The following is a 13147-nucleotide window of genomic DNA, read 5'->3' on the forward strand; positions in this document are numbered from 1 at the left end:
TGCCACAAACAACTCCAGACTCCTCTCCTCTCCTCTCCTCTCCTCTCCTCTCCTCTCCTCTCCTCTCCTCTCCTCTCCTCTCCTCTCCTCTCCTCTCCTCTCCTCTCCTCTCCTCTCCTCTCCTCTCCTCTCCTCTCCTCTCCTCTCCTCTCCTCTCCTCTCCTCTCCTCTCCTCTCCTCTCCTCTCCTCTCCTCTCCTCTCCTCTCCTCTCCTCTCCTCTCCTCTCCTCTCCTCTCCTCTCCTCTCCTCTCCTCTCCTCTCCTCTCCTCTCCTCTCCTCTCCTCTCCTCTCCTCTCCTCTCCTCTCCTCTCCTCTCCTCTCCTCTCCTCTCCTCTCCTCTCCTCTCCTCTCCTCTCCTCTCCTCTCCTCTCCTCTCCTCTCCTCCCGGGGTATTTGGCAGGTGAGCACCCAAAATAACTGAGCAAAGCACATTAGAGCAGCAATACTTAGTCTTTTGTAACCCGAGGTTATGGGTGTCCTTTTAATCGACTACTTAACTGTATCTCATTTAACTTGTAAGTTTGTGTCCTAATATTTATTATCAGCTCTTCTGTAAGTAGTGGCAGGCAGCGATTGCTCAGTGTATGTAACAACAAACACAAGCTGGATGGATTATGGAAAGCATAAAATCCTATTTATGTTTGCTTATGCGGGTCTGATGCAAGAATTAAAAATTAATGCTCTAGGAAAATATTTGAGCATGCCAGACCCAAACAGGCAGACATTGTTTTGCCTGGGTTTGGAATTACCATATGGCTGTTATTTTTCCCTAATTAAGTTTGAGCTAACGGGGAAGTGCAGCCCATTGACAGGCTGTGCATCACGCTGGGGTGGGGCAGGGCACTGCAAGCCCTGAAGATCCCAGCAGATTCCCATCCCAGGGTGTGGTGGTGTTGGCCAAGAGCTCTGTGCAGTGGCTTTGCTGGCAGATGCCTTTTGGAGCAGTGTTTGCTCCTTGCTTTGCCTCTGCTCAGTTTTAGTATTCCCAAACTCCTCCTGTAAAGCCAAGCCCTGATTTAGGTGCTGGAACTGGGTCTCCCCCACCATGGAGCACCCACAGGGTCCAGCATCACCTCAAATCTGGGTTTTTTCTTAAATCCCTCTGCTGACAGAGAGGGAGGCAGGGCTCAGGCTCCACTTTTCCAAGCATCCTTGTTCTGCATCATCAGGACCCACTGGGTGCTCTCCCTTGGCTTTGGTGGAGCACACCCACATCTCCCTGATTAGCTAATTACTCTTTTTTTTTTTTTTTTTTTTGTAAGCAGAAGTGAATTCTGGACCAGTCTGGTTGTTGTTCAGTCAGTTCACATCCTGACAAAATGTCTCTTGAGCTGCCTTGTGCCCCCATCCTTGCAAGGAGGGGAGAACAGCCCTGACCTCTGTTTGCCATGGAAATCTGCCATCTGCTCAATCTTCTTTCCTTTCTTCACATTTTCAGTCCAGGCATTCACTATCTCAAACTTCTGTCTGCCCTTTTTTTAAATCTATAACCCAAAATGCCTCCTTTATGTACAAATAAAATGAATTAAACCTTTCCCTGTGTGTGTTCCTGTCCCCATGGCTGTGGCTTTTCTGGGGTGACTTCCCACACCTGCACAGCACCAAAACAGCCATTTTTGAGGTTTTTCTTCAGATCAGTGACACCCCCCCCCCACATCCCCTGAGGGTTCCCTGCACTGATATGACAAGGTGGGATTTTTTTTGCAGGAATTCCCCCAGTTTGTGTACAAAAGCCAGCACAGGCATCTCTGCCAGGCCCAGCTGCAAAGAAGAGCCATAACACAGGTTTTTTAGAGTTTTCATTGAGGTTTTTTCCCTGACAGCTCTGGATCCACACTTGCAGAGAGGAATTTTCCTGCTGCTTCCCTGAGGAAGGTGGAAGTTCCAATTCCAGCAGAATAAATGTGGGAGATGTTCTGCTGATCAGCAGGGTGGCTTTGGGACGTGCCTGCCTCCCCTTGATTTGGGGACAGGGAACTTCTTTCTGGGGTGAGCTGCAGCTCTGCAGGGAGGCACCCCAGAGTTTGCTGCCTCCCCCTGCCCCTTTTCCTCCTGTTCCCATCCCTGCAGCCCAGGCTGGTTAATGCCTCCCCAGGATGTTGATTTTCATTCCATAATTCCTCTTTGCCCTTCCAACCATCTCCCCAGGGAGGAGCAGCTCCCCCAGGAGGAGCCCCTGGAGCAGCTCCTCTGCTCATGTGGACCCTGAGGGATCATGGATGGGTTGATGCTGCCCCTGGCATCTCCCAGTGCCCAAAATTCTGCTGTCAAAGTACCATACTGCACAAAAAACCATCTGTGGGATCTCGGTGCCACAAAGAGCCAGAGCCAGCCTTAATTTATATATTCCAATATCACTGTAGAGATCAAACTAAATATAGGCAAGGAGAAACACACCCCCAGTGCGAGCACTGCGCAGGACAAATGGAGACAATTAAGTCACAGCAAGAAAAGGAATTAATCTAATGATCTTTACAGGCTCAGCATCCAGCAGCCCATCAGCTGTGAGAGGAAAGAATGATGAGGAGCTTGGCTGAACACGTTTTTTCCACTCTCCTTATGGGCATTTCCAGTGTGTATTCCCTTTCTTGTGCTGCAAGGAGAGGAGAGGGGACTCTGAGGGTCTCAGCTGAAGCAGCTCAGTGCTCAGGCAAAACCACTTTGCTCAGCCTTGACAGGCAGGGACAGATCAGAGATCAGGGATAAATTCCCTGGGAGGGTGGGCAGGCCCTGGCACAGGGTGCCCAGAGCAGCTGTGGCTGCCCCTGGATCCCTGGAAGTGTCCCAGGCCAGGCTGGAACAACCTGGGACAGTGGAAAGGGATGAAACTGGAAGATCTTTTAAGGTCCCTTTGAACCCAAACCATTCCAGGACCCATCCAAAGAGAAACATCTCCTCTTGAGATGATTATCAGCCAGAACCTGCTCCACCAGCAGCTTGGACAGTGCCAGTGCACAGCTCTCAGCAGAATTCAATGTTCTTAGGAGAAACAAAACTCTCAGCAGCAAAGGCAGATTTCTTTCTGCAGGGGCAGTTGATTGACTGCTCCTCTGCTCTGGGGTCTGTGGGGCCAAGCTGGCCCCTGTCCTGTCCCCACAGGATGGAGGGCAGTTCGCAGCAGGAGTGGGACAGGCCATGATTCCCTTCCCTAGAAACCTCCTGTCACTGCACCCAGGTGTGTCCCCTTTGCAGCACCCCCTGTTCACAGGGAAAGAGCCAGCTCAGCCTGGGAGTTTGTCTTTCCTGGGCTGGGCTGAGAAGATGCTCAGTGCATCCCTGGGGGCAGCTCCTCTGCCTGGGCCTCCAGCCCTGCAAGAAGGCTGCAGAAATGCAATATTTTGTCAACTGCTCCATCTAGTGCCATTTCAGCAGAAAAAGCATCCAGAGCACAAGGCTCAGAGCTATGCTGGGGCTGGGCAGCTTTCCCTGCCTGGCCTCTGGAGTGGGTCCATGGGGATGTGCCAGCAGCCAGCCCTGGCCCTGTGCTTACCTTGCAGACCCAGAACCAGGAATCTTTTTACTCTGATTTTCTCCTCCTTCTCAAAACAGGACTATAAACCCTTATGTGGAAATATCTGCCCTGGAAAACAACATTTCTCATGAGCATTTTACCTGCTCAGGAATCCCTTAGTTAGGATCAGGCTTGGAGCAGCCTGGAAGTCCCTGTCTGTGGCAGGGGGTGGAATGGGATGAGCTTTAAGGTCAGTCCCAACCCAAACTAGTCTGGGATTCTGTGATCCTAAATAAAGAGGGAATAAAGAGTTTATGCTACCACTGCATTTTTTCCCTTTTTGTGCAGGAATTGGGAGTAAACTCTGCTTCATCCCCACCAGCAGAGCCCTCAGAGCCCACCTGGAAAAGGCTAAAAGCAAAGTCAGGGCGAACCTTGTTCCTTTTCCATTCGGGATGCTGCAGAACACGGATCTCTGATTTGCTGCCATCCTAGAAGGTGCAGCTAGCACAGGAATGTGCATTTTGGGGAACAAACCCCACTAAGAGGGGTAACAGTGACCATGGCAGTGTTTAACCAGGACATCAAACCAGGTATCCAGACATGTGACCCTGTGGGGAAAGGTGACAATGGAATGATGTATCCACGCTGAGCACAACTGTAAAAACTGATGTTTCATACATGTGTGACACTAAATTAATTCTCTCCAGTGCTTTCAGGCAGAGGGACATTAACTGCTCCACCCTGGCACAATCACTTTCCCTCCACAGGCCCTATGGATGTCACACCCCCAGGGTGGTAATTGCCATGGGATTAATTACAGGGAATTTAGGGGCATTTCAGGGATTCCTCATTGCAGGATAATGAGGGGGAGTCCCTCACCCCTCCAGGCCGACCTGCTGGCCCCACCAGCCCAGCCACCACCACCACATCAGAACCTGCTCATGAGTTGGCCAGGAAATGCCAAGAGCCCTGAGATGGTTCCTGGTGCTGTCACTGCCCAGGGCAGGTTATTCCAGGTCTCTCCAGCTGAGGAAGCTGATGGAAGGACTGTGCACAGCACATGGCCCTTCTAAAGTAAAGGCTCTGCCCCCTGAGTCCTCAGAGCAAGGCAGGAGAACCCTTAGGACAAGAGGAAACAGAGGAAAAGTTTTGCCAGAGCAGGTTTAAACTGGATATCAGGGCATGCAACAGCTTTTAACACTGACTTAAATTAAAATACAGAATAAAACAAATGCACAACTACTTATGCAACCGAGCTTTATTTAGAACCTTTGAAGTCATAAAACGTCTCCCCTTACTGATCTACGTAAACATACAATCAGGAGGTTTAATTGCTTTTTCCCTTGCACAGAAATGAAGTTTTAAACAAACCAGAACACCCCCACCCAGACAAGCAAACTGAATTCTCTGCCTTGGCCCTGCACGTGGAGCATGGTCACTGGTTTATCAATTAGTTGCAATATAATTTTTTTTTTTTTTTGGCAGTAATATATTTGAACACACAAAGTGCAAATTACAAGAAGCAGAAAATGTTCTCTCTCCTTCTGAGCAACGAGAAGTGCAAAATGCCTCAGCCCATAAATTCTATTATTTATGTCTATGAACTGCATGTGCATCACAGGCTAATAAATAGCCATGTACAACTTCATGGATTAAATGTGGCTCAGGGTGGGTACAAAAAACACAGGACAGAAGAATCATTCCCTTTGGTTGATAAATCCCACACACTGCTGCTGAGGGTACCTCCTCACACCTCACTCCTGTGCAACCAGAGCAGTCTGTTAAGAATTCTCCAGTTTTCTCCACCTGGAGATATCCCTGTGCTCTGCAATCAGGATTCCACTCACACCTCGCTTGGCAAATCAAACAGGACACTGGGAATCCTCTGAAAATGAGAAGTCTCTTCCAGGCACTATTAAGGGAATACCCACCAATGGTTCCAGCAGGCTAAATGCACTTTGTGATTACCTAAAGTTATGGAAAACTTTCCAAGGAAATGAGGAAAACCCTTTTCCATGAGAACTTATCACAGCATTCCTGTCTCAATGTAGTTCCCCTCGCTTCAGGACTGGTTCCTGTATGTAGAATGGGGAAAATTCCACTCAATTACACAGAACAGCTGTACCTTTAACACCTCCCTGCACTGCTCAGGTATTACACTGCAGATTTGCAACCTTCTTTCCATTTAATTACTGGAATTTTTCACATCAAATGAGCAGCCAATTCTGACCCCACCTCCTTTCATTTCTCCCAGCTACATCACCATTATGAATTATGCCAAGATAGCTCCAAATCAGACTGGGCTGCTTCCTCCAAACCCCCTCCTGCTCCTCTGGATAGGAAGATTAACCCCCAGTGCCTTGCACTGCCAGGAACCTGCCTGCCAAATTCATCTGCTCAACCACCAAGGCCACCCTCACATCATCACTGCTTGATGGCTGGGACGTGCAATGGGGTTGGGAACTTTTGGCTGAACGCTCCTGCACCCACCTCCAGAGTGGGACCAGCCTTGGGAAGGCTCCAGACCCTAAAAAAACTGGCTGGGGGATTCAACTGAGCTGGAGGGAGCTGAGGAACCTCATCCCAAACTGCTGCACCTGGCTGTGGGAGATCATCCAGCCCTGCCTGCTGGTGCCTGGCGTTACCCAAAATTGGCTCTGGCAGCCCCCAGAGAGGAGCATCCTCCAGGATCCAGGAAAGCCCTTCCTGCACTACCTGATCCTGGGGAGACTCTTGGAAATGAACATCACTTTGGTGGTTAGGATGAACTCCATCGAGCTGGAGGGACTGCTCACCAGCACTCCCAGAATTACAGGATCACATTCCCAAAGCAAACTTTTTGTCTTCATGAAAGTTTCAGGAGGAACAATTATGCTGCAGCTTGGCACGACAACAACAGGCTTTGTATGCGACATGCCTAGCATATATCAGCACATTTCTTCTTAAAAAATAGAATTAGAATAGAATCAGCTACGCTGTTGTTGTTCATGCTGCCTAAATATCTGAAAAGGCTCAAACATTTTAAAAACCTAAAAAAATAAATTTCCCTCTCCCCTCGTTTATTTTTCATGCTAAAGGCTGCAAATTGACACATCACAGTAATTACCTCTGACTAACTTCCACAGACCTACCCAAAGAGATAAACATGAGAAGTTCACATTTGACTATCAGACTTACTGTGCCGAGCACAAATAATTTCCCAGAGGAGAATTTGATATTTCATCATTTGGAACAGCGGTAATTTAATTACATTGCTAATGTTTTCTGGCATACTTGAAAGAACAATTAGCATAAGTAAATCACGAGTGAGATGACGAGTCACTCTGCATTTATTTCTGCCCCTCAGATGAGATCGGCCGACGATCTGAAATTCTCTTTTGGGCGCAAATCGATTCCGGGGGGGTTCAGAGCAGCGGGGGACAAACCCAGGCGTCAAATAAAGCACAACAGCCCTGTCCTTTGAAATTCCTGAATTCAGACTTGTCCGGGGAAACCTCTGAAGCCACCAGAAGTCGTGGAGGGTGAGGAGAAAGGCCGAGGAGTGGCGGGAGGCTGGATGAAGCTGGAGTGGGCGCTGGGCTCGGGCTCTGCGGGGCTGGGCAGGGTCTGGCAGCTCTGCTGAGGCCGGCAGGGGCTCGGTTCCCTCAGGACAGCACTGTCAGCGTCACCGTGCCCCTCTGCCGCTTCAGGATGGCCACGGCCTGGTCGTGGGTGACGCCTTCCAGGGCCTCCCCGTTGACGGCCACGATCTGGTCCCCGCGCTTCAGCCGTCCGTCGTCGGCCGCCGCGCCCTGCAACGGCAAACCGGGAATCGGGCCCGGCTCCTGCGGCCTGGAATGCGGCCTGGAGCGGGGGATGGAGCTCTGGGAATGCCCCCAGGGCAGGAGAAATGGGGGATGGGCTCTGGGAATCCCTCAGGGCAGGAGAAATGAGGGATGGAGCTCTGGGAATCCCTCAGGGCAGGAGAAATGGGGGATGGAGCTCTGGGAATCCCTCAAGGCAGGGGAAATGGGGGATGGAGCTCTGGGAATGCCTCAGGACAGGAGAAATGGGGGATGGAGGTATGGGAATACCTCAGGGCAGGAGAAATGGGGGATGGAACTCTGGGAATGCCTCAGGGCAGGGGAAATGGGGGATGGAGCTCTGGGAATCCCTCAGGGCAGGAGGAATGGGGGATGGAGCTCTGGGAATGCCTCAGGGCAGGAGAAATGGGGGGATGGAGGTCTGGGAATCCCTCAGGGCAGGAGAAATGGGGGGATGGAGCTCTGGGAATGCCTCAGGGCAGGAGAAATGGGGGATGGAGCTCTGGGAATGCCTCAGGGCCAAGGGAAATGGGGGATGGAGCTCTGGGAATCCCTCAGGGCAGGAGAAATGGGGGATGGAGCTCTGGGAATCCCTCAGGGCAGGAGAAATGGCAGCGCTGAGCTCCCCCCCCCCCCCCACCAAGTGCCGCCCTCGCTGCCCACCCTGGCAGGGTGAGACAGAGCTGGCCCTTCCCTGGAGAAAGGCCCAGGGAGAGACTGGTTCTGGATTTTATGGTCATGGAGAGCCTTGTTAAAGCAGCATTTAATTGTACTCCGTGCCTCATGGCTGAGAAAGTGGGGAGGGAAAAGGAACCAGCATGGGCACTGCCCCCAGCCCCAGCAGAGATGAAGAAATGGCCTCGGGGGGTTTAGGGTGAACCTTGGGATCATTTTGGTCACCAAAAGGTGCCAAGCACTGGAGCAGAGTGCCCAGTGGAGTCCCCATCCTTGGAGGGGTTTAAAAGCCGTGTGGATGTGGCACCGGGGACACTGGTGGGCAGTGCTGGGGGCATGGCTGGACTCGGTGATCTCAGAGGGTTCTAACAACCTAAAACGTTCTGTGACAGTCCTGGAAGCTTCCAGAGAGCTTCAGAAACGGCTCCTCTCCTCCAGACATCTCAGGGAAGCTCTGTTACCCAAATCCCAAGCCCTGCCTGCCCAGAGGCTGGCTCACAGTGTCTCTTTCTGCCCCACCTGCAGGAACTTCAGGTTCCATTCAGGATTTCTCAGTCATGCTCACATCTAGAAACTTGGAGCCCTAAGCACCAGTTAAAAGGCACAATATTTTAATCATTTCAAATTGTAAAAATACCAGATGTTTGTGGTCTGAGCCCTAGAAGAGCAGGAGCAGGAGATGTGCTACTTTACCTTCCAAGTTTTCTCAGCTACACCACCTGCCCTGCCACGAGTACACCAAGCAGGCACAGGGCAAGCAGCTGCATGTGGCAGACTTCACAATTATTTTATGGCAAGTATCCCTAATTCCCACTGCTTTTCTTCCCTCCCCTTCCATTTCCACAGCTCCCCTCGTGGGGCCATGCCTGACAAGCCTTGCTGGCTCATTTTTAGGAGAGGATGGGTGGGAAAAGGGGCACATCTCCCTCCTACAATATACTGTATTATTCTCTGTACCTGGAAGGGACCCCCAATCCCCCCAGACACTCAGGGCTGGGATCAGAGATGGGCTAATTCCTGTTTTTCATCAGGATACAGCATCTCTGCAATTTCCTCACTCCTGCACAGTGGGGGGAAAAGGATGCCTTCAATACCTCCTGGAAATCTCTTGGAGATTTACAGATAGAGAACTGCCTTATAAATATTTTAATGTACAAACCCAAGGTTCCCAAGTACACAGAGCAATTTTGCTGAGACAAAGTGTCTTGTTTCAGCCATCAGAAATATGAAATATAAACTGAGAAGCCAGCTATGTTTTCTGGGTCCACTAACTCACAGCAACCTACTCAGACAGTACATTTTGCTTTTTTGCTACATAATATATTAACCAAGCCAAATATTAGGTTTATTTTTAAAGATAATACAGAAAAAAAAGGGGAAGAAAGCAAAAAATAAAAGATACCTTGGCAAATATAGTCTTGACATAAATGGGCAGGTCTCCATGGGGACTTCCATACCCCCCTACAATACTAAATCCCAGTCCATCAGAGCCTTTCTCCAAAGTAATAATCTTATGTTGAGGTGCTCTGAAAACACAATAAATATCACTTAGATAAGCAGTGTCTGTCTCTGGGGACTTGATGCAGAAGGAACACTCACACAGACATTTATCTGCCATGAGGTTTTTTTCACACAGTCACAAACCATGACCCTTGCACTGGAACATTCCTGCAAAGCCCAGGCTTCAAAGGCTGCTCCGTGTGCTCCAGCTCAAAAATTATTTTAAAGTATTCCATGATACCCACGTGCCTGTGCTCTTAACTCCAGGGCTCATGAGCTGGAGCCTGAACTCTTCAGGGGTTTTTCTCTGCCCACACTGAGCAAAGAAAGATTTTTTTTTTTTTGGTGGAATTTAGACCACTCATATGAATTTATCCATCTCAAATTTGAAATTAGCAATTTCTACACGTGTAGAGAGAACTGCTGTGGACAGAGGGTGGTCAGGCACTGGCACAGCTGCCCAGGGCAGTGGGGGAGTGCCCAGCCCTGTGTGGATGTGGCACTTGGGGACATGGGTCAGTGGTGGCCTTGGCAGTTGGACTCGATGATGTGACAGGGCTTTTCCAACCTCAACAATTCCATGGAATCCATGTGGCATCTTCCACCTCTCTAAAAGTGCAGCCCAAGCTGAGTAATGTCTATGCATTGTTTAGGATTTACCTAATTCTGCTTCACATTTTCACCTCCAAATTTCCCTGCTGCTTTGATATGAAAAAAGAATTCAAATCCTTTTGTAAAGCAAGCAGTTCTCCTTTGGGAGCAGCAACAAAACCAGAATCTCACATTTTAAGACCACAGAATGCAGCACAAAGAGCCCAACTTTTACACTCAACCCTCCTGAGGAAGGGCAGCAACTTCTCAAAATAAATAGAATGAACCACAGAATGAAAATGGAGCACATAATGAAAATGATGAGCTGAAATGGAGAATAAATTAATTTCAAAGTGGAAACTGGAATGCTACAGTGAGAAAAGCACACGATGGAGAATGATGCAAGGCAGGGCTGGACCTCCAACCTCCATTACCACACACAAGTGCTGCAAGCAGGAATGATTTTAATTGGCTTTTTTTGACTCATAAAGTGATAAAGATTGAAAAGACACGGTCCTGGGACATGTTTTGTGAGGTGCCTTTAACCCCTCTGGCATCAGTCTGCCAATACCAAATTATTTCAAATTGCTATGACCAGAACTCCTTCCAGATGAAGCCGATGGACAAGGGCAGAAATACCATGTCAGCACAACATTAGGGAAGAAAAGGGATCCTTTTTCCTTGAGGAACCCCCAGAAATAGTGCTTGGAAACACATTTTGTGCTTATTGACTCGAGCAATTTCTGTCAGCAGGCGAAGACAGACAGGAACCCACCATCAGCCTGGGGAAGGTCACAGAGCTTTCATTTTAAAGGTGATGGAAAAGCAGAGAGGGAAGCAGTGGGAGAGCCCTCCCTGCACCCCTTTCCCAGCCCAGGACCCCCCCAGCTCTGCAGGAGAGCAGGAACTCACTCAGGATCCTCGGAGGGATGCTCGGAGGGCAGGCTGAGGCTGCAGCCCGTGGACATGCTCTCCAGCTGGCTGGCAATGGCACTGATGTTGGTGTCTGCCACCACCTGGGCAAGAGGGATGCACAGAAATGCAGGTTGGAAAACCAGCTGCTGGCTTTTTTCCCCAAGCTAGCTTTTAAACCAAGTCCTACTCTCTTAAATCTCCACTGGTTCCACACTCTCAGGTTAAGAGCAGCCACTTTTCTGAGGGCTCAATGCAAATTTTGCTCTGAAGCTTCTCCTGCCCTCACAAGACCATCACCTGGGCTCTGGGCAGAGTCTTTCTGGGCAATCCAGAGAAAAAGGCTGCTTTTCCAAGGAAAGGGAGCCAGCACAAGGGGTCCAGGATTGGTGTTGAAAGAAACCTTCACAAGCTTTAAGAGAACACCAAGATCCAAGGGACCACTGGGCAAAACCCCTGAAATGCCTCAGACTGGTTTGCTTGATGAGTAGGGGACAAATTAATCCTTGGTTTTGACTTCTCTGAGTTTTCAGCCTGAAAACAAACTGGATTGTTCAACTTCCCAATTCTGGGCCCTCCATTATTCTGAAAACACCCTGAATGATGCTCTGAGGGCTGGAGCACCTTTCCATGGAAAAGGTTTTCATGGAAAAGTTTCCTTCTCTAGGCTGGGAGAGCTGGGGGGGTTCACCTGGAGAAGGCTCCAAGGAGAGCTCAGAGCCCCTGGCAGGGCCTGAAGGGGCTCCAGGAGAGCTGGAGAGGGACTGGGGACAAGGATGGAGGGACAGACACAGGGAATGGCTTCCAGTGCCAGAGGGCAGGGCTGGATGGGAGATTGGGCAGGAATTCCTTCTGTGAGAGTAGTGAGGGCCCCAGCATTAACTTAATTTTTAATTCATTGATGCTGATAATTTATTTACTTTTTTTTTTCCCTGGAAAATTTTCATAGAAACCACCACAAAGTGGTTTGGATTTGAAGGATTCACAGCTGAAAGGACATCAATTTCCCAGCAAGTCCACGCTGTGGTTATCCCCTAACTCCATCTCCCTCTGAGGAGATATTCTTCTCTGCCTGACATTTACTGCAGCACGGGAGTTCAGCTCAGACACAGTGAAGAACAGCCAGGAAGCACAATTCCAATATTTCCTCCAGCTATGGCCCTATTTTATCAAAGTCAGCAGGTACTTCTTCCACTCGTTGCTGTGAACTTGGCTTTAAGGAAAACTTCCCTTTTCAAAGTAAGAAATTTGTTCTATAAATCTGCTTGAAATGAGTGCTCACAATTCTTCCATAGCAATATTTCCCTCTTCCCCAACCTTCTGGAGCCAAGAGGGTGATGGAGCCAGGAGGTTTCCATGCCAATTCTGCATCCCAGGACTCAGGTTGCAGGATGCCCCAAAGGAAGGGGGTCCAGCAGATGAGAACAGACCCCAGCAAGGCTCCCTTCCTGTGGCATCAGAGTAAGGAATTCCAGCCAGGATTTGTCATGTTTTTTTTTGTTGTTGTTGCTCGATAAAACGAGGGTAAAACCAAATCTATATTCAAAAATCTTCAGCTGGCAGCAAGAACACATCAGAGTTCAACAACCTTGTAAAAAAGCTCCCCCTTATCTCATTACTACACCTGCAGAAAAGAAATTAAATTAAACCAAGGCATCAAAACAGCTGAGAGGGATGATTGTTCCCCTGAGACCTTAATCTCCCATTTGCAAACAGCATTTGCAAACTCCTTCCCAGGACGTTGCCACAATGAGCCTTTCCACCCCACTGCACACAATTATCTGCCCTCTCAGAGCAGCCTGCCACGACGTGGTCCACCCTGATAATAAACAGAGTTGCTGATGATGATCACAGAGATAGGGCTGCTCCTTCTGCAGTGTTTTGGTTAAAAAAGAGCATTTGGTGGTGGAGAGGTTCCTGTGCTTGGTGGGGAAGGGAAGCACCACCAGGCTTTGACACCACTCCAGGTGTTAAAATGCGACACCCCACCTTCCCAAAGCAGATTTTTGATGGAGGGAAACAGCCTCTGTTCTATCCCAATAAACCCCTATCATCTGTGAACAGCATCAAGCTCATTTTAATGAGACAGAACGCTCAGAAGAAGAAAAACAGACAAGTGACAGACCCAAAGGCACTTCCAGAAGGAGCTCTTTGACCCAGTGGCATTTCTAGAAGAAGCTCTTTGTTTGTGTGAGTGACCCAGTGCCAGAG

At 49.3% G+C, this 13147-nt stretch overlaps 1 protein-coding gene across 1 annotated transcript in view; it reads right to left on the minus strand.

The window, feature by feature from the left end:
- Positions 1–5883: 5883 nt before the first annotated feature.
- Positions 5884–13147, minus strand: part of PATJ (PATJ crumbs cell polarity complex component) — a gene marked incomplete at its 5' end in the record, with an annotated part of 135218 nt that continues 127954 nt past the window's right edge. The window contains 3 exons of the mRNA XM_084211323.1: positions 5884–7246; positions 9336–9459; positions 10937–11040. Coding sequence (XP_084067449.1) covers positions 7100–7246; positions 9336–9459; positions 10937–11040 — 375 coding nt within the window. The 3' untranslated portion in view covers positions 5884–7099. The remainder of the gene's footprint in view (positions 7247–9335; positions 9460–10936; positions 11041–13147) is intronic.

The sequence above is a fragment of the Fringilla coelebs genome (assembly GCF_963513975.1).
Source record: "Fringilla coelebs genome assembly, chromosome: 9".
Taxonomy (NCBI): Eukaryota; Metazoa; Chordata; class Aves; order Passeriformes; family Fringillidae; genus Fringilla; species Fringilla coelebs.